The 27,555-nt window shown below is 30.0% G+C and overlaps 1 protein-coding gene across 7 annotated transcripts in view; it reads left to right on the forward strand.

Moving 5' to 3' along the window:
• The window catches only part of LOC144854732 (semaphorin-1A-like), a 37,183-nt gene extending 10,640 nt beyond the window's left edge, over positions 1 to 26,543 (forward strand). Inside the window, exons 4-20 of one of the 7 annotated variants that reach the window (XM_078712693.1) lie at positions 250 to 361; positions 3,220 to 3,348; positions 4,284 to 4,372; positions 5,944 to 6,073; positions 6,676 to 6,739; positions 7,570 to 7,711; positions 7,993 to 8,182; positions 8,746 to 8,965; positions 9,815 to 9,883; positions 10,344 to 10,375; positions 10,906 to 10,917; positions 11,802 to 11,849; positions 12,766 to 12,834; positions 13,530 to 13,694; positions 19,259 to 19,405; positions 20,954 to 21,000; positions 23,210 to 23,348. In XM_078712693.1, the coding sequence (XP_078568819.1) occupies positions 250 to 361; positions 3,220 to 3,348; positions 4,284 to 4,372; positions 5,944 to 6,073; positions 6,676 to 6,739; positions 7,570 to 7,711; positions 7,993 to 8,182; positions 8,746 to 8,965; positions 9,815 to 9,883; positions 10,344 to 10,375; positions 10,906 to 10,917; positions 11,802 to 11,849; positions 12,766 to 12,834; positions 13,530 to 13,694; positions 19,259 to 19,405; positions 20,954 to 21,000; positions 23,210 to 23,215 (1,671 nt within the window). In that variant the 3' untranslated portion in view covers positions 23,216 to 23,348. Of the gene's footprint in view, positions 1 to 249; positions 362 to 3,219; positions 3,349 to 4,283; positions 4,373 to 5,943; positions 6,074 to 6,675; positions 6,740 to 7,569; positions 7,712 to 7,992; positions 8,183 to 8,745; positions 8,966 to 9,814; positions 9,884 to 10,343; positions 10,376 to 10,905; positions 10,918 to 11,801; positions 11,850 to 12,765; positions 12,835 to 13,529; positions 13,695 to 19,258; positions 19,445 to 20,953; positions 21,001 to 23,209 lie in introns of all 7 variants that reach the window. The other 6 variants (XM_078712687.1, XM_078712689.1, XM_078712688.1 and 3 more) reach the window with 6 other exon arrangements.
• The last annotated feature ends 1,012 nt before the right edge of the window (positions 26,544 to 27,555 follow it).

A 27,555-nucleotide genomic window follows, 5' to 3' on the forward strand; every position in this document is an offset into this window, starting at 1 on the left:
ACTACAATAGTACTTGACATTATTACCTTATTGAGGCATTTGTCTGGGTAACAATCACAATAGAAACGAATAGGCCCATTTGTCTAATAATAAGTCACCTTTTACATTTATACTGTAGTAGCGTTGAATTTTACAAATGTTTGTACTAGGTACAGTAGTATGTAGCAGTAGCCTACTGTATTTATCTGTAATAAACGATTTATTTGCACGAAACAGGTGAAAATAGTTGAGTTTTATTTACTTTTATAGGTTGATATGTCAAATATAGAAAGTCAATGGGAAAGAAAAGAATCTAATGTTTCAGATGGATTGTTAAAGTGTCCCTTTAATAAAGATCAGAAAAATACTGCTTTGTTTGCAGGTAAGTTTATATTAATATATATTACTAGTTATGTTAACTGTATGGTAATATCTTTATCAGACATATCATTTTGTACTACTGCATGATTTGCTAAGAGTATACAAGATTGATGAAACAAAACAATTATACAGAAGACCTGTAATTGACACATAGGTCATACACTACTCAAGATCATACCTGGGGTATTACAGTAACCAGGACCTAGGGGCATACAGTATCTTAACCAGGGTTATATAGAATTCACAAATGTTGAACTGCAGTCAAATGTCAATGGTGTACATGTAAAAATGAACGTGTCTGCTAAATAACCGAGTGAGTGATGTGGAATTCATTCACCATGAAATCAACCCCGGATAGTCTGGTTCGCAGTGCGAACAGTTTCCCATTTGTTGTTGGTTACTAGGGAATTCTATCATGCATCGGAGGTTGTGAAATGCTACCAGCCTATAGTAGGAACACTACATTATCGATTGTGAATATTTATGAGAAATTTTAATTTGTCTAGCTGTTATTGATGCAATTAAAATACAGGTGCAGTATTTTAACATTGAAGTGAAATTAATTCCACATTTTTCTCACTAGTAATTCATCGACTGTTTATTAGGTTAATTTATCAAGCACTTAATGGAAATGTCTTTGGAAAATCCTCGTAAATGTTTGTGTTGAGATTTTGTGAATGAGAGTGTCCACAATTATATTGATTTGTTGTAATCAAATGTCAAGACTATTGGGACAGCTCTACACACTCCATGTGAGTCATTGATTAATACTTTCATGTACACATCATTGACATAATGAAAGAAGTGATACAAATATCTTACAGTAAAGGTGTAAAGTTATGAGGAATCCAACATTTTAAGCATAAGTATAAATACCTGTACAGTAGATAGAAAACTTTATTATTATCAATATTACTCAGTGTAAAGATAGTGAGGAATTCAAAATGTTAAGTAAAGCTGATGTACAGTAGATATCAAACTCAAATATATTTATTAAATGTGTAAAAGATATGATTATCCTGTCCTAATAGCAAAATGGACAAAAATTAAATAAAATACTTAATAATAATTATAATATTTAAATATACCACAATATGTATAGTAGTAATAGTAATACAGTCATTAAATTGGTGTAATTTTTCATTTTTATGATAATAAATTATTTGGTGCATGAAAATTCTCATTGGACCGTTTTTAACACCAATGCAGTACATTCTGTTTTTACTTAAATAATTGTCATCGACTGAATTTATGAGTCTTTGTCTAAAAACCACTATAACTTAGCTGCTAAATCTAATTATTTCTTTCTACACTTGCTTAAAATCAATAGGTATTACTGTACATGCATTTCAGCTATCACATCCATTACAGAAAGGGGCTTGTATAAGAGATTAATTTCAGACGCGCATGGAAATATATATGGCCGTATCAACTAACATATTCTTGCGCATGTAATAATGATTATCTTCTCCTTTTTAGCAGAGTTCCTAGTAATAATGTTACATAATTATATATACATATTCTACATACTGTAGATCAGTATTCTTGGTTCCAGCTAAATCTTAAAAGCCTTATTTTTTAATCGAAAACCAGATAAACATGTTGTAACCATTTGCAAAAATAATGATTAGCTTAATAATTATAATTTATGCATTTATATTGCGCAAATTCTGTTGAAATGTGTTCAAATGACGCACAGGCTGATATTAAAATTTAACAATAAAATGTAAAATGGTAGGTGTATAATTTATGCACATTGTATTTAAATGTTAATGTTTTGTTCATGATGGACAAAGATATTTTGACGGATGCATCAGTGACATGGAATATTTATTAAAGTGACAAATTCCACAACATATCGCGATTTATATTCATTGCATAATCTTGCAAATTAGACTATTTACAATAAAATGACATATTGTCTCTCATCATCATAATATAGATGAATGCTGTATGTAAATTGTGTGATATTTTGGCATTACCTTGCCAACAGTGTTTCAATTCATTTGTATCTATGGTAATAATGCATCTTGAATAGTCCAACATCTTCAGAAGCCTAATAATACCATTAATGACTTTATATGATAATTTTGTACTTTTATATCTTTTGCACTATATTATAATAATCGTTCAATCATATTACACATATTGTAACCTAATGTCTATAGGATATATACTGTAATATATACAGTATTTCTGATACCTAATTATAATACGATTCAACTTTATTTAGAGACCAAGATCACCTCATGTTTATTCCTGGACACACACGAAAATTCAAATACAATTTTTACAATCTTTAAATAAATATTATACATAGGGCCTTAGCCACCAGTAGGCTACAGTTGGTAATGTTTCAACCTGACCACTTTTTCATAGAGGCCTTTGACAACCCTATGGCCTGCAGAGAGATTGTTCCATTTTCTTACCACCACACCACTTTCTTGTGGGTACGACGCATTTACATGTAGTATAATTGTGTTTTAAAATAGCTCATTTATTTATTTATTTTTATTTTATTTTATGTCTTTAGGCACTGTGGCCAAGGATTACCAATAGTGAATTAATCACTGTCCTATCAGATAGGTGGTAATCCCCCTGATACAGAGGCTATTGTGTGAACCAGTTCACCGGGGTAACCCCCTACTCTTTTTCGAATAATGAACTGGGTTCTTTAAAGTACACACAGGTTATAACTGTGTACACTGGACCTACGGTTTATAGTCCTTATCCGAGAAGACTTGTTCCACCACCAGAACTAGGAGCGAGTCGGCCTCGAACCCTTGGCTCTTTAGGTACGATAAACGGCGCCCCTGCCTTAACCGCTCGGCCATATGACTAATTTATAAATTATTTCAGATGGAAGCTTGTATGCCGGTACAGTTGCCGACTTCAATGAAAGAGAGTCTGTCTTGACTAGATCTTTGGGCAATGCAGAGTTATACCCAGAACTTGTTACTAAACGATCAGATTCCGTATGGTTAAATTGTAAGTATGAAAATAAAATAGGCAAATAATACCTTTTTTGAATCTTTAGTAGCCTATAGATTTTCAGTATATTAGTATGGATAAATATTTTAAACAAATGCTCCTCACAATAATTAGCATTTGTAGTATCAAGGCCTCTCCAAAAAGTGTCCTCTTAAGTCTATTTCGTGCCTAGCTTACATGGATAAACTGACATTCAAAAATGAAACTAAAAATAATGGCCATCCCATAATAATGGATTCATTGTAATGTGTCCTAATTAATTGATTAATGGACTGAATGTACTATATGTATACATTATTGGATCTAATAATAACAACTTGTTTACTGTCCGCGACAGCGATGAATGATCGGGGAATTATTTAAAAAGAAACCAAAGTCTTTATCTCGTCATCATGTATTTCTGAATCAACTAATGAAGGGAAGGATTAATCAACTTTATCATACATCTTAATTAATTTTAATTAAATGATCTTTGGTTCATGATAAATGTTATCATCGTAATTTGATATAATAGTATTCTGTACTCTAGGACGTTTATAACGTCATACAGTTTATTCTACTACATTGTTGACTCTACAGCTCTGTCCACACTATCAAACGTTATGTGACAAAAAAATGTGATGTGCCCATATATGGACATGATGATGTCATATCACTACCATATTTAAGCATATAACTACCATATTTGGGCACATCACACTTTTTTGTAGATGGAGCTTAAGAGCTTTAAACTCATTTTAGCAAGCTTGTTTTGGGTAATCATTGTTAACGAGAGGAAAGCCATGTTTTGACGTTTCAATCTTTATTTGATCATCAGAAATGAAAAATACTTGTTTATTATAGTAACTGCCTTATAAGTTTCTACAGTAAACAAAAAAAAACAGTAACTGAACTAGGATTTTTTTTCCTAAATTGTATAATTTTATTTACAGTTCCAGAATTTATCAAATCATATCAAGAAGGAAACGAAGTATTTTTCTTTTTCCGTGAAATATCAATAGAAACACAATATACAGGAAAGGTAGGTGTCATCTTCGTAGAATCACATAAGTAATATGCTTTTGTAGTCCATTCATATGTATACCGACGTATGCATTTGCTACAGATTTCTCATTGACCTTTACGAGACAGTTCTGTTAATCCATCTCTGGCAGTTTGGCTGAGAACAAATGAATAAAATATTGTTCTAAATGCCAACAATATATGATCAATGTCTTCCCTTTTAGAAAGGTTTTTAATCATTCTAGCATTTATAAAAAATAAAACTATCGCAGATGAATTATTTTCCAATCAAGTTTTAATAAATTCAATGCGTATAAAAATAATAATATTTATATAAATTATAATTATTATGATAATTATATTATTTGATGATAATAATCAATACCATGGTCAAAGTTGCATTGTTTAAAATAAAAGTTATAAAAAAAGTTTATACAGTAGTATTGTAGTATAATTTTGAAATGGGTTGAATTTTATGGAAGTTGGAGGCGGCATGGAGGTAAGCTGCCTGCTTTCAATCGCCTACGTATGGATTTGAACAGATCACAGTGTATATTGTTATATTTGTGAAGTTTTACATAAATTTGAAACAGATTTGACCACGACAGACTCGAAAGATTTGGTGAATGATTGGCCATGGACAACAATTGTTATTGAGTTTTGTTAAAATTTGTCAAATTTACAGATTTTGCATAAAATATGTTACATTTGAGTCATAGGAAGTTGGCAATAATGCGTAGAAGTTAGCATTTGGTGTTTCTGGTAAATTTTCAAGGCTATAATTATCTCTAGTGATCATATCTAATGCAGTTATTGGTATCACTGTCTAAACTCAATATTGAATTATTAGTTTAATTCATGTACAAGTGCCATACTGGTTGTGTTTTTTTAGTTACATACAGTATTGAACCATCTTGCTTGATATTGCATTACTTTCAATAATTTAATCCACATAATAAGATCAACTAAATTTAATTCCCAGTTAGCATTTTATTTGTTGTTTTTGTAAATGGAACAGTTCATTACTTGGGGGTGGGGAGCATCTTTATGCTACTTTGTAGATTAACTACATACTGGATTATGTAGCCTATCTAGTAAGACTTCTATTGTGTTCTGTACTTTCTCTATGTCTTTCTTTTTTTTCTCCTCAATATAATAAATGCTTTCAGAGCGGTTTCATAACACTTATGTCCTGTTTACCAGCTTAAAAAGAAGCGGAATAGAAATTGCAAAAGTCATACAATTATTTAAGTCGCGTTTCTGTCAGAATCTTTGTTTCGCTCTCCCTTCTGCACATTATTGTTCGTCCATTATGTGACATTTTATTCGTTTTATCCATTAAATGAAATAGGGGATTGAGACAAGTTTTAGATGAGCTGCTCTGAAGTAGGCTTTTATAGCAGTTTATTCTGTATTGAATAGGTTGAAGTAGTGTATACTACTTCAAGTGGGATAATCTTTTGAAATGAACTGTTTGATAATCAAGCAATAACCGTATATGGTAATCATATTGCAGAGACGCTTTATTAGTATTCCCTGTTTAGCATGGTTAATAACATTTACAAATGATATCTATTTTTATCATTGCAGATGTACTATTCTCGAGTTGCCCGTGTTTGTACCAATGATAACGGACATGATGTAACATGGACCACTTTTCTGAAAGCTAGACTAGACTGTTCGTTTCATGGAGATTTTCCATTTTACTTCAACTACCTGCGTAAGTGTTTAAATAAATTATAAGAAAATATGAATACGTTTATTTATCATTCAGTATTTATAGTGTTAAAAAGAAAATTGATGAAATAGGGTCTCTGGAAACCAGGACGGTTTCTATGAATCGGACCCATATTACATTGTTAAAATTGGTTTTCACAATAAACTTGATATTAACAGATTTTTCTACCTGCTGAATTGTATTGTTAAACATTATCGTTTTACCCCTATAATATTTATGAATTATAGATTTTATCTGAAAGGAAATTATAGATTTTGTAGGATTAATTTCGTTCTTGGTGTAGCTAAGGTAAGGTCATGTACCGGATATTCGAGTACTTGGCGTTTGTACAATACCTGTATTATATTATATAACTTTTTTTTAAAAAATAATTGGAGACATGATGCAAATCCGTCTGAAATATTCCACGAACCTATATGTAAAAAAGCAAAAATATGACTGGATGCCAACAAGAACTACAATGTGCCAAGCATTAAGTATGTACGAATTAGGAGTGTAGTTTGTTTGTGATTGGATCAATCAATACCAAAATGAATGGTATTATTAACACATTTCAATTAATAGTATAATTTGTTTTATTTCAGAGGATATTGTGCGGGTTGTTGAAGAGAATAAAGTATTTTATTATGGTATCTTTACAACAGGAGAGTGAGTATATTGCATTATATCAATGAATTATTAAATAGATGATGTAGAACTGAAAGTTATCCCTCAGTGCCCATAAGCTGAAGTACATAATTGTTGAAATACAGATCATATTAATAATGCTTTATTATTAAACAAAGATACATTAAAGTTCAGAGAGTTTAAAAAGTGCTTATAAAGAGAACTTTTATATCGAAAGAAAAAACTGACTAATAACCCAAGGAAGTAAATCTATAGCTTCCTCTGTGCCTGTGTTTTCCATATGTTCACTGTTGCACCACATGGAAAAACCAAAAGTTGCAAATATTATGCAGTAGTATTAGGATGCTTCGGGACCCCTCAGGATATAAGTCCCCTTTTGGGGATTTAGAGGGCTATCTATGGTACCATGCATGTGTGTTTTGTCTGTGCTTGGTATCGAAATAAATCAAATGACTTATGTCAAAGAAATTGTAAGTAAAAGAATTGGAAACATTTACATTTTACATAATTCATTTCATTTTTATTACATTACATTTTTATTATCATTACATTGTTATTACGATATATTACTGTAGATTGTTATTACGATATATTACTGTAGATTGTTATTACATTATTACATATTTATTACATTGCATTTTTATTACATTATGTTAAATTTTTATTACATATATATTACATTTGTATTTTTATTACCTTGCATTTTTATTACATTATGTTACATTTATATTAGATTGCATTTTTATTACATTATGTTTCCGTAGATTACATTTTACATGTTAAATTTTTATTACATTAAATTACATTTATATTAGATTTCATTTTACATTAATTACTATTTTCTTCAACAGACATGAAATACCAGGATCTGCTGTCTGTAGGTTTTCTCTTGATGAAATTCAAGAAAACTTTCAAACTGGTTTGTTCAAGCAAACCACAGCACCATGGCAACAAGTCCCAATAGATTCTGTTCCACCCAACCGGCCAGGCAATGTAAGTTTCCAGTTCATTTTAGGTCTGTAATAAGTTTAGAAGGATATTTGTATTAGGTACGCATAAGAAACGTCGCACAGTACGGTTGGTAAGGTTTCAACCTAACCAATTTTTCAAAGAGGCCTTTTGACAACCCAGTGGCTTAAACAGAAATTGTTCTCTTTTCTTGCGAAAACCGGAAAAACTTTATTTTTTGTGGGTATAACTTTAAATACATTATATATTCTATGGTGAAAAAACTTCGCACTAATTATGCATTTTTGTATACTTCTGTATTGCAGTGTGCATCAGATTCAACACAACTCACTAATCAAGAGCTCAACTTTATCAAAACACACCCACTGTTGTATAATCCAGTAAAGAATTACGGACAGGATGATCCTTTGTTCACACTAACACGAAGTAACTACCGATTGCAGAAGCTTGTCACGACTAAGAAGGGTCCTTATACTATTGTCTTTGCTGGAACCGGTAGGATATTCAATTTTTTCTAAATTATAAGTTTTGCCCTACTTGACATATATTTTTACTTATACTCCTACGACCTTCAGATCACTAGTGTTTATACCACTAGATCATTGAGCTTGCGTCAGCATCTGACCAATTAGTTCCCTGATGCAAATCTACTTTGCAGTAGTTATACATTTATCAAACACAAAAACAAATGAATAAGTAAGCAAATTTATTAAAAAATATATTTATTTACTGTAGAAAGACAAATGAAAATAATAATAATACTCGTTTTTATAGCGCTAATTTCACAAAGCTTCGCATTATTACCACGGTCATTTTTTTAGTCAAACACTTATGGAAAATACTTCCATAATGCAGCATGTTATCAGCACAATTGTGTTTTGACCTAACTCATTAATACACCTGGTTGGAGAGAGGCTACAAGTAATGCGGCAAGGGTTGCTCGCGATCTCACAATCAGTAGTCCCACATCCAGTACACTAGCCACACGCCCTTGCGTACACTGGCCACACGCCCCTACGTGATAATATAATCATAAAATACCATTTCTTCTCTGCTAGATGATGGTCACATTATGAAATTAGTATTGCGAGAGAATCATCCGGGTTCCAGTAAAGTGTCGCCTGTTCTGTTATACAACATGCATGTGATGGAGAATAGGCATGCCATCACAAACATGAGGTTATACAAAAACAGTGACGGTGAGGAAGTATTATTTGTGACATCAAAGGACGTTGTGGTTGAATTGTCCCTTCAACATTGCCAATATTTAAAAAATTGGTGAGTGATATATTGTACTGCTTGTTTAAATTTTTAACATTTGATTGGTAATAACCATGGTATACTGTTATTCTCGTGAATCTCTGATTTGTTATTATTTAGTGAGTGGTTTGTTTGACATTTTAAAATTTAAATCTGCAGCAAAAAATAGTTAACATATGGTAAAAATATGGTAACACTTGTATTTTACATATGCTCTAGTATTAGGTTAGTGTCATGGGTATTGATAGATTGCTTTTGCAACCCTACATCACTATATATTTCAATTTTTGATGAGAAAATTTAATAATAAAAAAAAAAAACTTCCAAAATATATATGTATTACTAACGTTTCCACCATTTCTAAAATGTATTATGTTTATTTAATCTGCATGAAGACTAATAATAAATCATGGATTAATTTTAGGGCCTCATATATAATGGTTAACCCCATTGAACTTGACCTAAAAATATATTATACAGAGTAAAAACTTAAAGCTATCTGGAACAAATGACAATGCACTACAATTTTACAACACATGGAAATGACATTATGCTAGGCATACATACGCATAGTATACTTATGTTGCTATGGAACCTACAAAATCAGTTTCATTTTTTATTTTATCGATCGAATTGAATTGAATTTAGATATACGCCCTCTAAACATAAAGCTCGCAAGGAAAAAATGAGACTGAATCCCTACTAGGTCATGGTTGTAACTATACACTGACTATTAGCCAATAGCACTGATTAAGCATGCGATGTAATATAAACCACAGCTAAATGCCAGCACAGATGGCTATATTTCAGATATTTAGCGCTAATACATTTAATGGTAATTGACCTGACCTCTTGTTATTTTTTTAGCTCTTGTAAGCAAGATCCATATTGTGAATGGATTGAGAGTAGTAATAAATGCATTGTCTCAACAAACGAGTAAGTAAAACCATTTTACTTGTTTTTGTCAACAAGCTTACAATCTTTGCAGCCTTGAAATCTATTTTAGCTATGCTTTTGATAAGGAACATATGTATTCAAAACAGAAACAGCTTTGTCATAAGTTTTTTGCTCAAGTATTGTCATAATATCAAAAACAATTGCATTGTATATAGGAAGGTATTGTGTGTTTTGTTTTTACACACACAACAGAGAAATTCTGTGACATCTCGAAAAATCAGATTTCTAGAACAACAATGAACAGCAAATCCATTGTGAGCATCTAGGCCATTCTGCTTAATTCAGTCATAATAATTTACAACTACAATGTGGTTAGAATTGAACCTAAAATAACTAACCGTCACAATTGAACAAACAATCAAAAGATTATTTATTGTTTTTATTGACATTTTCATTATATTTCACAATGATTCATTTTTTATTTTTATTACATTTATAGAGATTACAGTGGAGTAGAACTAGATTGTACAGGTATGGTTTTTATTTTCTTCTTCGAGATTTGGCAGTCCACTGCGGGAAATATCCTTCCACCAAAGCTCTCTGTCAATTTCACTTCTCTCTTTTGCAATTCTCAACCAGTTGTTTTTTATATTTCCTCAGGTCATCTCTCTATCTCGTCATTGGGTTTGCCTTTGGTCCCTTTCCCTATCCTTGGTTGCCAAGCCGTAGTTCTGCTTGTCAGATTGTTTTTACATTATATCTATTAAATCACGTTCACATTTGAATCACTTTTTTAATTTCTAATACTTACATTTTGTTGAATCATTACAGTTTTATTAATTTATTATATTACTAAACACAAAAATGTATAACAATATATTTAGTGAAAATAGATGATATAATAGAAAATGCTTTTTTAGAAATATATTTTGTTATTATATATATTATTATATTATATATTTTTTGTTTTGTTTTTTAATTTTCGTTTCGGCTGCTTATGGGATATCATGCTTTGACTATTCAACCTTTTTGTTCTGGCTATTCAACTTTTCTGTCTATAGATCCCATCACAGGTGAGTTTTCCAATATTACCAAGGCCATGGCTAGTTTGTTAGTTGTTATATATTATATTTTGAAATTGGCTATTTACTAAAAAATGAAAAACAACACTAACAAGCTTGTAGCCAATGGTTTATTTGTGCACATTTTAAATATCGTATTAACATTAATTTTGTTTATACTTAAACTGCATGTATTTTGAATTTATTTTTTCACTGTTAACTATTAATCTCTTTGCAATATACTTTAAATTTATGATATTGACCTTTATATAAAATTTGACAAGTTGATTCCTATAATATTTTACTGCAAGTTCCTTGCATTATGGATATAAAACTAAAACAAAAAACTATAGAAAAATATATTAAATAAAAGATAATTAAAAGAATTCTACTATTCTTATTTGTTTAGTAGTACACTTGCTTTTGTTATTCTATATCAACATTTGTGCATAGAATGAATACACTATATTGGAAAATGATATTTGTAGATTAAATTTAATCTAATTCAAAGGGAAGAATAAATGATGTATGAGGTGTAAGAGGTCATCCTTCTACATATTAGATGTCCTGTGAGGCTCAAGCAATTATAACATTTTGAAATTTCACTTTCAAAATTGTCAAATAACATTGCGATAAAGCAATGCATATGTTAAATTGTATCTGAAATCAACCTAAATTTTAGACAAAAATCCTCAAGAAAAAATTACCCATTATATATTCATTCATTCAGTGTATTCATTCTACTGTATTATGAATTCCGCATGCTTTAGTTTGGCTGTATTGTGATTTTAGTTTTTTTTTTGGTTCTTTTTCCCAATCTTTTCCCACAATTCACCTGCTTGTCTGGTTGATCCGTTGCTATGGTCCGTTGCTATGGTCTGCATGTACATCTACAGTTGATTCAACCTTCAACAACTGCACTTACCAGGGTACCGTACCCGATGGTTAGTAGAATTATAGATTTTGATTCACATTTTTATTTCAATTTACATTCTCACATTTCTGATTATTTTTATTGATTTTACTTTTCATTTTCACACATTTAATTTTTGTTAACGTAAAATACAATCCAAAATAATTTATTTTTTGTTTTGGAAGCAAGGTTACATCAAATAAGATATAAATATATATATACAAATTATTTGATAATTTGGAATATATATATAATTGATGTGAACTACTGTGGTGTATAGTGCTTCTGCTCTGGTGTTGTTTTTATTGTTTACACATTATTATTTATTATCCAGCATATATTGCTGACTGGCTTTGTGTTTCTCTCTTCGGATATATTGTAACAATGAAAGTGAAGCTATATTTTTACAGCTCCATGGTAGAAACTCGGCCTATTATGCCAAAAATATTAAAAAATATGGCATGAAGATTTCTGATTTTATATTTGTTTGTATTTATTTGACTTTAGACAAAATTATCTTATTAATTTGATTTAAAAACTATATTATTGTATATTATGTTTTTTCATTGATTGATTATTTTCTTTTTTTTCTCTGTAGGGTGTGATTTCAAATTAGCCTAGTTTTATAATTGATTACACATAATATTGTTTTTCAGTGTATTACCATACTCCCACATTTCCAATGTACATGGCATGACCTCTATTTGTATTTGTAATGTTATTTAATCGAACAAGAAGTTGCTTTAAAATTTTAAATACAAACTTATTGAAATATAAATTATTTTTAATAGAATAGATCAACCATTATTATTTGATCTAGTTATTTGTATATTCTTTAGCATCTAATAAGCTAAAAGCAACTTTTCATTTTGTGCCAGTTATTTGTGTGTAGGTCATGTTTTTTTGTGTTGCGTGGCTTTTTTCTCATTGTCTTAGTATTATTGTAGACTATTACTACACCACCCCCTCCGCTGCATCTACTACCACTGTTGTTCCTACCACAACTAGCCTACCAGGTATATATGTGTTTTACTGTTTTAGATTGTAATACTATTTAGTAACTTAACTAAGCATGTTATGTGGATAATTTAATTTTGTTGGCTAAAAATGATTTAACAAATTGTTAATATAATATCGAACAAAGTACTATAGTATAGAAACATTTTCCAATTAATGAATAATATATTTCAATTTAATAATTAAAAATGTCCAAGCAAAGAGATTAATTATTACATTATATGTAATTAAAACCCCAGTGCATTGGTTTGATTTTATATAGAATAAATATACAAATTCTTTTCTGAATAAATATGTATTTTTATGATTTTGTCCCAAAACAAACAATAGTTTTACACTAGAATCCATTGAGATGCTAGATTAGGTTGTATACAGCTTGGAATTAGTTTAACTAATTCCTCCATACATACACTAGAATGCATCCATTGAGATGCTAGATTAGGTTGTATACAGCTTGGAATTAGTTTCCTCCATGCATACACTAGTGTAGTTGTGTGCAAATGTCTGTCTGCCCTGTGGCCTCTGATCTAGACATAGATAAGCACTTGGGCTTTAATCATTAGTTACTTTCTTGTTTAGTCTAATTGATATTAGATATTGTAATTAGTTTATCATGTTTTAAACTGTTATCAGATGTGATTAGAATTATTAGTTTGTGTTTGTTTGTGACTGTATAATCTTCTTTTAATCACAGAGCCAGCGAAACTGGGCACACCCTATCGACAAACGACAAACCTTGAAACAACTCATACCCATCAAGAAAGTGGTAATGAGATGCGTATATTGGAGGGTTCTGATTGGCCCACTGAGAAACTCGTCCACACTTTAAATCCCACCGAAAAACCACTTAAGCTGGAAGGTAGGATTCTCAAATGAACCCTTGCTCACCTTGGCGGCACCTTGCATTTATCTAGCATCCCACGATGCATTTGTGTTTTCATTCATAAGCTCTCAAGCATCTAATGGGCTTCTTGAGGTTGGACTGATTAATACTGTATTTAACCATTCATTAATAACTCATAAAATCAGTGCTAAATAATGAAATAATAAGGCTTTATCTAGTCTGGTAACAGGACATTTAATCAACATATTATATATATACCACTATTCTATATATCTATATTATCTATTAATACATACATTTAAAAGTAAATTAGTTTAAAATGATAAAGGCCATTACTCTAGTCTGTATTAATGTAGGACCACTTCTGTCTGTATCAACCAGTTCCCACTAATCTTATTTCTGCATACAGTAGTAATAGCCAATCACTTAGGAACAAAGTTTAGTTTAGGTTTAGATACTTTAGTTTATAAAACACTTGTAGTTCCTAGAATCTATTAAATACAGTAATCAGCTATGTAACATGCATGTATTATTAGAAATGCATCACTAGTATATTTGTTATAATTATTTTATGGAATGTGTTATATAATATTCCGGTAAAAAGAGAGCATTAACTTGGATAATTAATTTTTAAAAATGATAAATTTATAGTTAGAATTATGTCATTACAATTTCTTTCAAACCCAACTTAATCTAAATTAATCTAGTTACACCATGGTGAAATAAATGTCTGCATTAACTTAACTTTACATAGCTTAGGAGAAAATTCTACAGTGGTTGGTATATCCTTTCTGAATTGAAAAATAGTCTAATACTAGATTTCTACAGTCAATTTCACTTAGCTCAATGACGGTTACCTGCTTAAACATAATTGTGTAGTAAAGATATATTTCTATTAGGGAAACATTACTGACTGATAATGTGACATGTCAATGATAATAAATGCAAGTGTTAACCATTGCATGATGCCTGCATGTTCTTTTGAACAGAACTGAATTAAGATATGCAAAATGCATGGCTATTAAGACTGTTTATTTATAATAATAACATTGAATTTAACGATTGCTTTATTTATTGATTATCTTTAGAATATTTATTGTTGGTGTCTGAAAATTAGTATTGGAGCATTGACCTTGCTTAGTATTAATTGTATTGTACTGTATGTGTTTTCATTCAAAACTATATTCTCTCGCTTCTCTTTTGTCTGTACATTTTCACTGTAATTTCTTTACAATATATGTTTATTCTGCTCTTATTATCTATGCAAATTGTACACTGCATTTTTGTATTATCTTCATTCAAAACATATCTACGTGTTCATTCTACCCTTTTTATGCTTCTGTAAATTGTATTTACAATGTGTACATCTAGAATTATTTTTTCACTACATTTAACATATATATCTAAATTGTCATTCTATTCTTTTTATATTCCTATATTATGTTCACAAACTGTACACCCACAATTATGGATCTACATTATTATTTTCATTCTACTCTTTCTATACTCATATTATATTTGCAAATTGTACATATCTGTAAGTTTCTCTATCTTAATACATGTTCATTCTGCTCTTCTTATCCTCCTATATCTTTGTATTGTCTTGATTATTACAGGATTAATATTCTGTCTTGTATTTGTTGATGTGAATGTTGTATGGAAGTGAGTACATTTTATTAATAGTGAAGTTTTCTCCTTACACCATAATGAACTAAACTTTTTTATTTAATTTTGAAAGGCCTACTACAGTGTAGTGTGTTAAATACCTTATTCATTTAATTTACAACTTTTATAATAACATTAAAAGTTGAATATTTTAAATAGATATTAAATAAATAATTTTGTATTTCCAGTAGCCTTTAAATTGGTTAAATTTAGTACAACCTTCGTTTCAAATTTGAATAGGTGTAACGATAGCCTAAAGTAAAACTTGTGCTAAACACCTTGCACTAATATAAAACCTTTGACATTTTGAATTTGGAATTAAACTAGGCTAGAGGCTACTTAATGTAAAAGCTTGCCAAATGGTGGCGCTGTCATAGCAAATTGATTTTACTTTTTGTCAGTAAATGAAACTTAATCAAAGAAAGAAAATTTGATTTCAATTTTTGAATGAGAAGATCCTTGTTGGATATCTCGTTAATCCTAGAATTTCCTATTTGTAATTAAAAACGCATTGTTCCAAAACACGAGGTCAATCCTTATAATAATAAATACTGTATTAATATTTATGGATGCTATATATATTTATTTATTGCTTCTCTCCTTTAAAATGAAGGAACTCTTTCACAATGAAAGAGGTTCTACCCATACAAAAAGTTTACTAAAATTTAATAAAAATATATAAAAGCAAATTTTTGAATACATATTTCATTACTTAATTCTGTAATGAAATTATACCTTTTTTATAAATAAATTTATATTGAAAAATCAATAGTCCACATACTACTATAAAATAAAAATCTAGTTGTTTATAAAATAATACATCCCCTAAATATATTGATTCCCCGTAGATGGTATTGTTACACATTATATAAAACTAACACTCTACAGTTAATGTATAGATGACAAAGAAAACATTTTGGTTTATTAATAGTTGATCCATCTGTCCGTCTCATAAAATATTCCAATTAATTTGTGCTAAGAAAACAAACTAATTTGTAATCTCTAATCTCAATTTACTACAGTGACGTAAATAGCTAGATTTAAATTGTAATCACCCGGACGATAGCCGGACGATAGAATTTAATTCTTTAAGCACTGTGATTAATTAGGATTAGTGTTAGTTAATTGAATTCGCAATTTGAGTCTACCATCTAATTTTTTCAAAGTACTAATTAACATATTGGAGGGTAAATTCATTAAGCAAATTTATTATTTATACAATACACCCATATATATTTCCTATATATTTGACTGTGTTAGTAATCTTATTTTAACAAATAAATGAACCCAACAGAACTCATCCGTACGTGAGAAATACTTAGCTTAGTTAAATAATATTTTGGACCTGAGGTTATCGTCTGTCATGACGGGATTGGGCCATATATATAGTAATCTTGAATATAGGATAGATATATAAAATTATATGCAACAGGATTTAATATAATATTCATGAAATAATGTGTATATTCATTGTAATATAATTATATATTTAATGCTATTGCTTCTTTTGTGTTTGTAACTTTGACTGTAACAGCAGATTTTATAATGACATTATTCCAAATGCAAGTTGCCGCCATTATTGTGACATTATTTGAGAATCCAAATCCTTATGAAAGAGACTATTTGAATAAATGTAGAATTACATAAATTTGAATAATAATTTTCAAATTTAAACATTCAAAACTAACAGTTTCTCATTTGAAAGTGGGTTTACTTTGCTTTTTTATAATTATTTTACCATTTTTTCCTTCATACTTTTTTGTGGATACCTAATCATCAAGTGCTGATTGTGGATTTTTAAAGTGGTAGAAAATTGCTTCTCCCCTAATTTCTTTCCCCTCTTTTTTTTTTTTCATACAGCTTGACAAAATGAACCTTTCACAGAAATGCAAATACCTCGTAACATGTTACAAGTATACCTTGGTATAAGTAACATGTTCAACATGTAACATGTACAGTTGCAGCATGTAAAATGTTATGATAAACGTTGTAACATGTTACAAGTGACACGTTAAAGTTAAGCATGTTGCAATGTGTTGTCAATTTGCAACCTGTGCAAGTAACCTGTTATTAAATGTATCTCCTACTTTGACAAAAATTGTTCAAAGGAAATTTCATCAATTTGACATGACAAAGCATAAGAATACTCACAGAAAGACATGCTTTCCTAATTAAAATATTTCAACATTTTGTTATGTAATCATTTTTTAAAGTGATGACGAATCAACCTTGATATGAAGGATCAATCACTTATGATCCCTACTGCATTTCTTTGATAATTCCTTATACTTGTTGACATGTCAATATTTATTGTTATTGAGTATTTTATATAAATGACCGAGTATAATCCCACCCCTAATTTTTGGCACTTTCATACCCCCACCCCCAGGGGTCTATAATCGGTCATATACGGTATATTATATTTATGTGTCTACTGAATGTATGAAAGTGTTCATGTTTGTTTTCCTTTATTGCTTAAAATAAAACAATAATTTGCTGCTGCTAATATTGCCTGTGGAATGCTCGCAATTTGCATATACACCTGCTGGCCTGTTAAGAATGGCCATTTTTTTTTCAATTTTTCAATAGCAGCAAAATGTTAATATATGTATACTGGGTATGCACAGTGCAACTTTTTTTCAATTAAGCATTGCAAACTGTTTTAAATAATAAACCTTCACATGTTTATTTCCTGAAATCCTACTTGTATAGAATAGATGCCATTATTCCAAAAAGAGATATCTTTTAAACAGTTGCCCCATAATTAATCTCCCACAAAAGATTGAATACGTTCTGTCTCCATTATTGAAACCTGTGTCTCAGCTCGGGGTAAGGCCTTTTTTTAGTATCCTGACATGACCCTACCTCCTAGGGCTGGGCAACTGTCTTCATGTTTCTCTATTGACTCAGAATACCCTGATGCTTTGCATCATAGCAATTTCTATACAGGTAGTTTTTTCCATAAAGCTCTGTCTACCACTACCATATTTGGGCACATCACTTTTTTTGTCAAACTAGATAGTGATAGTGTAGACAGAGCTTTAATAACAGATGTTGTATGAATTCTACAATACACACACGGTCCCTCACTGCAGTATAGCTATTTTAATGTTTTACCAAATTCTTTTATAATATGAAATGTATGTTATCAATATATTTTCCTTTGTACGTTTTGGAAAACAAATATTTCCTTTCGGTTTAGTGCGTACCACCCTTGTTTTGTTCATTTATTGTTTCCTTTCCATAATGTGAAAGCAGATGTTTTAGAATCATAATTATTGTAACATGTACTACTAAATGTCTTGTATTATGTGTTGTGTTTAATGTTGTTGCAATTCACATTTGAGCATTGTTACAGATATACCAGGAGACACCAGCAATTCATCAGCTCTCCCGCTCTGCTAATTTGCTTTATTAATTTAGTAGTACAGACTATTTAAAAGATGATTTATTGTGTATATTTTAAGATTGTATTTTTTCCTTCATTATATTTTTCATTCTATGCTATATATATAACCCTTTTGTAAAAATTAATTTGTGGTACGTGGCGTGTCCGTCTTTAAAATTCCTCCATCTTATCAAACTTGGATGTTGGTCTGATTATCAACAGAGACAACTGGGAAAAGTTTTTAATGCCATATTTCAATTTTTTATGAATCATTTACAGAAATCTTTCATGTGCAGCTTGTTTTTATGATGGGACTCATTAAGATTGTTTTTAATTTTCAGGTCTTTTTCAATCACTTTTAAACGTTGTCTGTTTTGTTATGTACATGCTGTTGGATTATTGCATGTTTTTATAGCCTACTTAATATTTTATGTTCATATTTTTTTATATTTCGCTGGATTAAAATCAGTTTTTTACCATAAAAAATATTGTCATGCATTTACCTTCTGAAATGTTTGTTTTATAGACGATGAGGTTAAGTCAGGGACAAGTAAACAATCTAGCATGGAAGACCCATCAACGACCCTCATAATACTAGCAATAGTTGGTTGGGCGATATGTTTCATAGAAATGGCTGGTGTAGTTTGCTGGTGTCTGATGAGAAAGAACAAGGGTAAATATGAAGTTTCAAGTCTGACGGAACCGGATCAAAGTAGGCAGTACTCTAATTATGGGCCTCTTGTTGCCTCTTGTTGCCTAGTAACTCGCACATCATTTACACTGGATCATGATAGCATGTTGTTATTGCTACTGCTAACATAGCTTGAAGGATATTCTTCCATCTAACCTGACCTTAACAAACATTTTTTCAAAAAATCTCCTTTAAATTTAGTAAACTTATTTCCAATTTCCATTAAAAGTACAAAAAAAACTAAATGTAAATATTTTTATTGTGACTATAAAATAATATAATATAGTCAATGAAAGAATATGATGACAAAAAAGACTAAAATAAATCAGCTTTCGCTACTTGAATTTCGGCTTTACGCAAAATGAATTCATTATTAAATTAGTAAAATCAAATATATCCAAATAATAAATAATAATATAACATTATTCATCTTAAATGTATTTCTAAATTTAAATTCTGTACAAATTCGAGTGATAATCAGCTTTTCCATAAATAATTTAATTATCCCATCCTACATTTTCATATATGATATATATATCTGTCTAAAATCCTGTTACCTCTCCTCAGGCAAATTTGAATTACAACAGTTATTTTTAGTGTGTTTAATACCTAGTAGAGATTCAATAATTCCAATCCATCATCTCCAAGTTACCACTTTATACGTTTCATTAACACCTGTTATGTCACCTATTTTAAAATGTTATTAAAATACAGTAGTAACAAAACAGGACCTTTTCATTTTAGACTTTTATAATTGTGTAGGATATAAAAGTAATACATTCAGCTAATCATACTGACAGGAGACTAATTAAAATCTCTCAACACCTGTTTGTCAATTTTGTCTTAACACACTGTTGTCAATGTAATGTTTAACACGTCACTACTTAGCTGCTTTGGTTCTAAATAAATCACATTATATAATTTTACATCCTATTCTCAATAAGCACATAGAAATACATCATTCTATATTATTAATAAGAAAAAATACAAACAAGAATATTACAAGTATTTGAAGAATTATCAATAAATCAAGACATTCAAAACTTTTCTTCCTTAATACTAATAGGAAGCGTTCAATTTGTGTTGACGTAGTTTATGTAAATTCATTGTACGCATTCGGTGAAGGCGAGGTGTGAGTCCTCGACACTGTTTTGGTGGTTTCTAGGTCCAGGCAACGACCGACGACACAATCAATAGGTCATTGGTTAAATAGCAAATTGATAGCTCCCTATTCAGACGGTGTACCACAAACCTTTTCAAACTACACATTTTTACGATGAAAATAAACGTAGTTAATTCATTAATGAAAAAATAAATGACATTTACTTTAGATTCTCATTGCACAATTGACAAACTAGCATTTTTTACACATTCATTTCAGCACAAATAGGACCAACACATCATTTATAAGAATATTGTTTTAATTGGTAATGGTGCTTTAATTATACTTGCGTTCAATGTATCTATGTGTATGTGTATGAAATATTCTATAACTAACATACTTTGCTAATCTCTTTTTTGCACGCACAGTTCTCTGTGCTCAGACTTTAGCGCCGCATGAAAAAAGAGGCGTTCAGGTGAGTTTGAAGCCCCATGTTTGTCCCCACTTCTCTTCATTCAAATTCTTTCAATTTTGCTTCATATTTTTATATTTTCAAATTTGATAATGAATACAAATTTTTATTTAATAATTTGTTCGTCACAGGACATTTTGCTACTTATTAAATTCAATTTAAGATAATGAAAACATATTTTGGAAAACATTTTTTTTGCTCCCTTGTATTTTTACTAACATCTTTGTAATATAGTATTCCTTGTTTCAATTTTTTTCCTTCACAATTTATATGTTTTAAATAAACAACATACATTATTTATCATTTAAAATATTGTTTATTATTATGGAACACCAAAGAACAAGCATATAAAACTGTAAAAGATTGACCAATAATATTCATGTTTCTCAAAACTATTGTCCAATCAAAACAAAGCATAGGATCAGTATGCGAATAATAAAAAACATGATAGCCATTTTGGTTATCTTTACCCATCACCATGTTATAAACCTTACTACTTTACAATCGTATACAACATTGTTTTTGCTATAGTATTACAATGCTAAACACTATATTTGCTATGGCTGAAGCACTAAGTTTATTTATCAAGTAGCAATGTTCGCTAACATCGTGAGTCTTTTTTTTGTCTGCTTTTTTTTACTTTATGTGCATGCCATTTAAATGTTTGCTTGTCTTTGTCTTTTTGAACAATTTTACTACCTCTAGAATTTTTTCATTCTAATATATTTTAAAAGTTCCATAAGTTTTAGTGTTTCAATTTTTATTTGAATTCAGATTAATCAATTGAATTTTAATAGGGTTACTAGTTTACTTCAAAATTGGTTTTCATTTTCTTTACAAACATTATTTACTTATTGAAAACTTATTATATTATTGGTTATACTTATTATATCTACGATCGGTCTTTACTAATCCTTAAATTCTTAAAACATTTCAATTCCTTTTACAATTTATTTCACTAATTTTTTTTTAAAATTGCACTTTAATCATTTGAGTATTTTTTTCTCAATTACAAAACTGAATGGAAGTACTTGTATTTTATTAAATTTGTTAATATATTATAAAACAAAGTTGAACTTGAAACCTGTTCTTGAATTATAAACCTAGTTTTGATATGTGAAACACTAAATACTATGTGTTCATTGTTGTGTTAGGGTTGTGTGTAGAATACTGTTCTGTTCACTCGTTGGTGGTTGTTCTTCTTCATTTCACATTTATAGTAAAGCTCCCTCTGTTTTCTCTAACTTGTTTTAAACTTTCATGGCAACAAGGGAAATGAGTGTTCTCAACGGTTCCTCATATTTTTTAAATTGTAAATTTGATCCGATTCAAGAAAACTTTTTTTCTCCCAATATCTAAATAATACTGAATGAATTCTGAAGGGGATTTGCATGGTTCAATGCACATTGAAGGGTAGTGCTGATTCTACTTGACATTGATTGAATCTATTATGCATTTTGTTTTATAATTTCAAGGAGATTATTGATGTATTGCAAAAGATAATATAAACAAAGGATAGCTCTCTTGATATTTTCTGTCGTGCCAGTTATACTACGTTTGGCTCAACAACGAAAAATAAAATTCTAGAAATTTACAAATTAAACACCTTTTTGTAACCTTTTTGGAAGATAGATTCAATACTTTGCTACATCAATGTTTGAGAACAAATTTTCTACAAAAAGCCTTATCATAGCCATATGTTTCTCTGTAGAATATCTTGTGGTTATATTATCTTTGATGGCTAGTGAAATACTTATTGATATTATTTCTTCAGAGAATTGCTATACTTTATTATTCCGCCGTAAAGGTAAACTTGGACAGCTTATGATGTGATTAATCAATCAGCTTTAGCCATTGTAACAGCTTGTCAAACCAACAATTTGCCTCAGCACTAGCTTTGTGGAGGCCCCAAGGTTATTGCTGAACTTTTTGATGAAAGTGTCATACATAATCGACTCTTATAAGAACAACTTACTTTGTTCTTCATTGTATGATGACTTTGTGTTAATGTTTAAATTATTATACAAAGCTGTCCAACTTTACCTTTAAAAATAAATATCAAATCATAAGGTATAAGGTACTATTGTAAGTACTGTAATGCCTTGATGAATGAATTCTTAGAATTGAATAAAGCTTGGAACAAGATGCACCAATAAATCTGTATGTGCAATATTGGATTCTGTATTATATTTACAGTTTTATTTTGTTTTAGGTGTAAAAATTGTGAAAGCATCATCTTCAATGGAAAAGATTCATAGGAATGCCCACTCACCATCATACACAGAGCCACCTAGCTATGCATCTTCTCCTCAAAACACGCTCAACAAACACACAGCTAACGGAAGACGTGTCCCAAACGGAAAACACTACCCCAACGGCAAGCCTCCAATTGACACCAGTGAAATTCACGAGGTAAAGAAACGGTTGAGTCAACACTCAACTGGACGTAGTCGCAGCGCTACTCTTGAACAATTAAAAAAGATCAACATCAACGGCCATGTTACCTGTAGTAATTACGAGGGCTTTAGTGATACTAGTGATGGACCGTCGCCAACCCAATCAACCATGGAATCACCTCCTACCTACTCGCAGAGCTTTGAGGAGGATATTACATCACTGGTACTGGAAATGGAACCTCACATCAAGAGAATAAGCTCAGTTGAAGTGTGAGGGTACAGCTACCATAATGACAAACTGAGTACAGTACTTTATGAAATACTCGGATGGCATTCAAATGTGCTTGCTATTTAACGCTAGGCCTACAGCAAACAATTCAGAAATGAATACCTTGAAAGAGAGAGAACTGTTTATTGCAGATAAATTGATAGAGAGAAGATAATGAATTGACAAAGAATTTTTACCAATTGCAAAAACATGAAAAAAAATAAATAAAATTGCAGAACTTTATTGGTAACCAGTTGAAAGTACCTTGATTCGGTTAGCAACATGATTTCTGACCACTTGAAAAAGAAGAATGCAAAAATGGTAGCTGGCCCATTTGCATCGGTCTGTAGGCCGTGGTCAGAGGATGAAGAAAAAGATATGATTACTTGCCACTTTTTTAAAACGTGATGCGCACAATTTTTAAATAATTATGTGTGGAGCGTGCATGGGTATTAAAAATTGGCCTAATGTAATTTAATGTGCAAGAAATTGGCTGTATCGTAAAGTCAATATCCATGTATGCATATATAAATGTAAAATATAGTCTATATATTATTGCATTATATTATAATAATTTTATTTATTTCATGTATAACAGTATATTTTGAAACAGGTATCACTGCCAATTTCTTTTTTTTTCCAGCAATAATAAATTTATAGTGTATTGCGTTAATTTAAAAAAAAAGTATAAAAATGTGATACTGTACGACTATTTGCAATAAATTAATTGATTAAATTGATTTATTAAAAATGATACTGAATCAGTATTTGTGATTAGAAATTAATTGATGAATTAATTAAGAGTATTGATTGATTACTTGATTGATTTAATATTGATAAATATACAACTACAGTAAAACTGATTGATTAAAAAAAAGTATTTGCAATTAACAATTGATTAATTAATATTGATTCAGCAGATTGATGAATAAAAAAAATGATACTGTACAAATTTAGTGATTAAAGATGTATTGTCCCTTTGACTAATTCCAAAAAAATAAAAAATAACAGATTTCGAAAAAAGGTGGGTCATTTTGAAGTATCACAATAGTATAGTAATAACTATCACCAAAAATTTTTCGAAAAAAAAAATCATTTAACTGAAATACAGACGTTTTTTTGTTAAAAAAATAACTCTGACTTCCAGTCAAAGTTTTCGATCAAAACATACCCCATAATGAAACGCGCTTGTTTGGCTACTCTGTATGCATAATCATAAAACTTCCTCACGATCTGTGTGGAAATACCTTCTCAACCGTGACGAGTTGTAGACAATCCTAATTAGCGTATGCATAATGCGTACTCGTGGTTTGAAATCTTTGTTTACTTTCGCTCGCGACGATTTTCCAGACGAAATGTAATCAAACTAATTTACCTGTTAATTACGTAAACTTGTTGCTTTTAGCTCGAATTTTCGACTTAAAGTGAATAACTTTAATATTACTTTGATATGGCCAATTTAAATTTAGAATATTTTGCCCTTCATTTTTTTGTGTTTCAAGGGACAATACATCTTTAACAATTGATGGATTGAAAATTGATCTATGATTAACTTTGCTATCCATTTAACAGGCAGTATTGGTGAATGTTTGAATATAAAGCGTTTGGATTTGGCGAGACTGTATTATGGATAAGATAAAGAAAGGGCAAAACACAGTAATCATGGTTGATTTTTAAACTTAATTAGATGTAAATATTGATTATAAACTGTTTACTTGTAAATTGCATTTGAAACCTACTATTGAAATGATTAACCTAAATCATTGCTTTGTAAATTGACATTATTATTATTACATTAAGTTAAATTGTGCTTCCCAAACAAACTTCCAAAGGAAATAAGCTGTAAATTAACTCGATGAAATGTAATGTTTCGAAATTTGTACAGTACTGTATAAATGTTTCACTGTGTAATGCTTTGCTTTGTGTCTTCTAAAAGTGGGTTTATCTGTACTTAAATAGTGTATTGGACCAAATACCTACAACTGCTACCTAGTACACTGTATATAAACTTGTAATACAAAACAACACAAGGATGAATTATTACTGAACATACATTTTTGGGAATTTTTCAAACATAAATTGTACACATTCCACATACAATAATTTACAACTAAATATGTTAAATTACACCAGAAAGACAACTGTTTTTTTTTAGATATTGTTACTCTGATTGTAATTGTTAATCGTTGTTGACTTGATTGTACTGTATGTGTGGGTGCTCCCGCTAAATATGGAAAAAAATATATAAAAAAAAATTTAATTGCAACTACTGGTATTGGTCCATTTAACACTCAATGTTCAAAGGTCACAACCAATCTGCAGTCAATGTAAAACTGTATATGAAATTATTAATATTATAAATATTTAAGTGTATGCTGTATATTATATAGTGTACAGTTTATGAATATGTATGATGTTTTGTACAATGAACTGTATATTGTTTATACTGTACTGACAGGGTATGAGTAGTATGTAGGCCTACTATTAAATATTTATCATCTGAATTATTGCATCATCACAGTTGCGTAGAGAGGCTGCACATTTTTGCAACCATGAAAACAACTTGTAGATTTTGCAGCTGGTTTTAAACCAAAGATATACTAGCTCCCCAGATGCTATTAATGGACATTATATTGTGTATATAAGAATGAAAACATTTTAAAACAGTTGAAAAAAAAAAAATTTTGCGTAAATCATATTTAAAGGTTGTGGCGAGTTATTAACAGTGATTTATAAATATTGTAGTATAAAAGAGATAGCTGTACATAGTATACTTTTGTATTATTTATAAGATTTATGAACTTTTATTATTATTGCCACCAATACCAGTAGTTTGCTTGCTACACCCTAGTTATGTCTGCAATAAATGAAAAGGCTGAATATCTATCGTGTCATGTTTTCATAAATATGTTATTTTTCGACATAATTTGTTGTATGACATCATAGAATGATGATAATGCAATAGTGCCGTTTAAGAAGTCCAGGGGTATAGTTATTTTTTAACAAAATGGCAAAATTTCAACCTTTTCTATTTTTTTATTTCAATTATAATTTGGCCATTTTTTGGAAATATACTATAGCACAGGGATTTTTTCCAAAAATTGCAAAATTCAATTGACTTGCGCAGAACACATTTTATGAATTCTGCGCATGTCAATTATTATATAGTACCGTAGCCAGTTATGTCCAAAAATAAAAGAGTACTATATTACAGGGATTTTATAAAAAAATGAAAATGATGATTCTGCGCTATAGCATAATTGACATGCACAGATCCCATTATTCGACTCTGCGCATGTTTATTATGCTGTAGTAACCATTTATGTCAAAAAATAAAAGGGTCGAAATATGGCCATTTTCCGAAAATTTCTCTGTACTATAGTACAGTATTTTTTTTCCAAAAATGGCCAAATTTCGACCTTTTTATTTTTCGATAAAACTGATTGCTATAGCATAATTGACATGCGCAGATCCTAATATTCGACTCTGCGCATGTTTATTATGCTATAGTAACCATTTATGTCAACAAATAAAAGGGTCGAAAAATGGCAATTTTTCGAAAATGTTCCTGTACTAATAGTACAGGAATTTTTTTTCGAAAAATGGCCAAATTTCGACCTTTTTATTTTTCGATAAAACTGATTGCTATAGCGTAATTGACATACGCAGATCCCAATATTCGACTCTGCGCATGCTTATTATGCTATAGTAACCATTTATGTAAAAAAATAAAAGGGTCGAAAAATGGCAATTTTTCGAAAATTTTTCCTGTACTATAGTACATCGATATTTTCAAAAAATGGCCAAATTTCAACAGTTTTATTTTTCGATAAAACTGATTGCTATAGCATAATTGACATGCGCAGATCCTAATATTTGACTCTGCGCATGTTT

This window comes from Antedon bifida, chromosome 10, assembly GCF_963402885.1.
Source record: "Antedon bifida chromosome 10, ecAntBifi1.1, whole genome shotgun sequence".
Taxonomy (NCBI): domain Eukaryota; kingdom Metazoa; phylum Echinodermata; class Crinoidea; order Comatulida; family Antedonidae; genus Antedon; species Antedon bifida.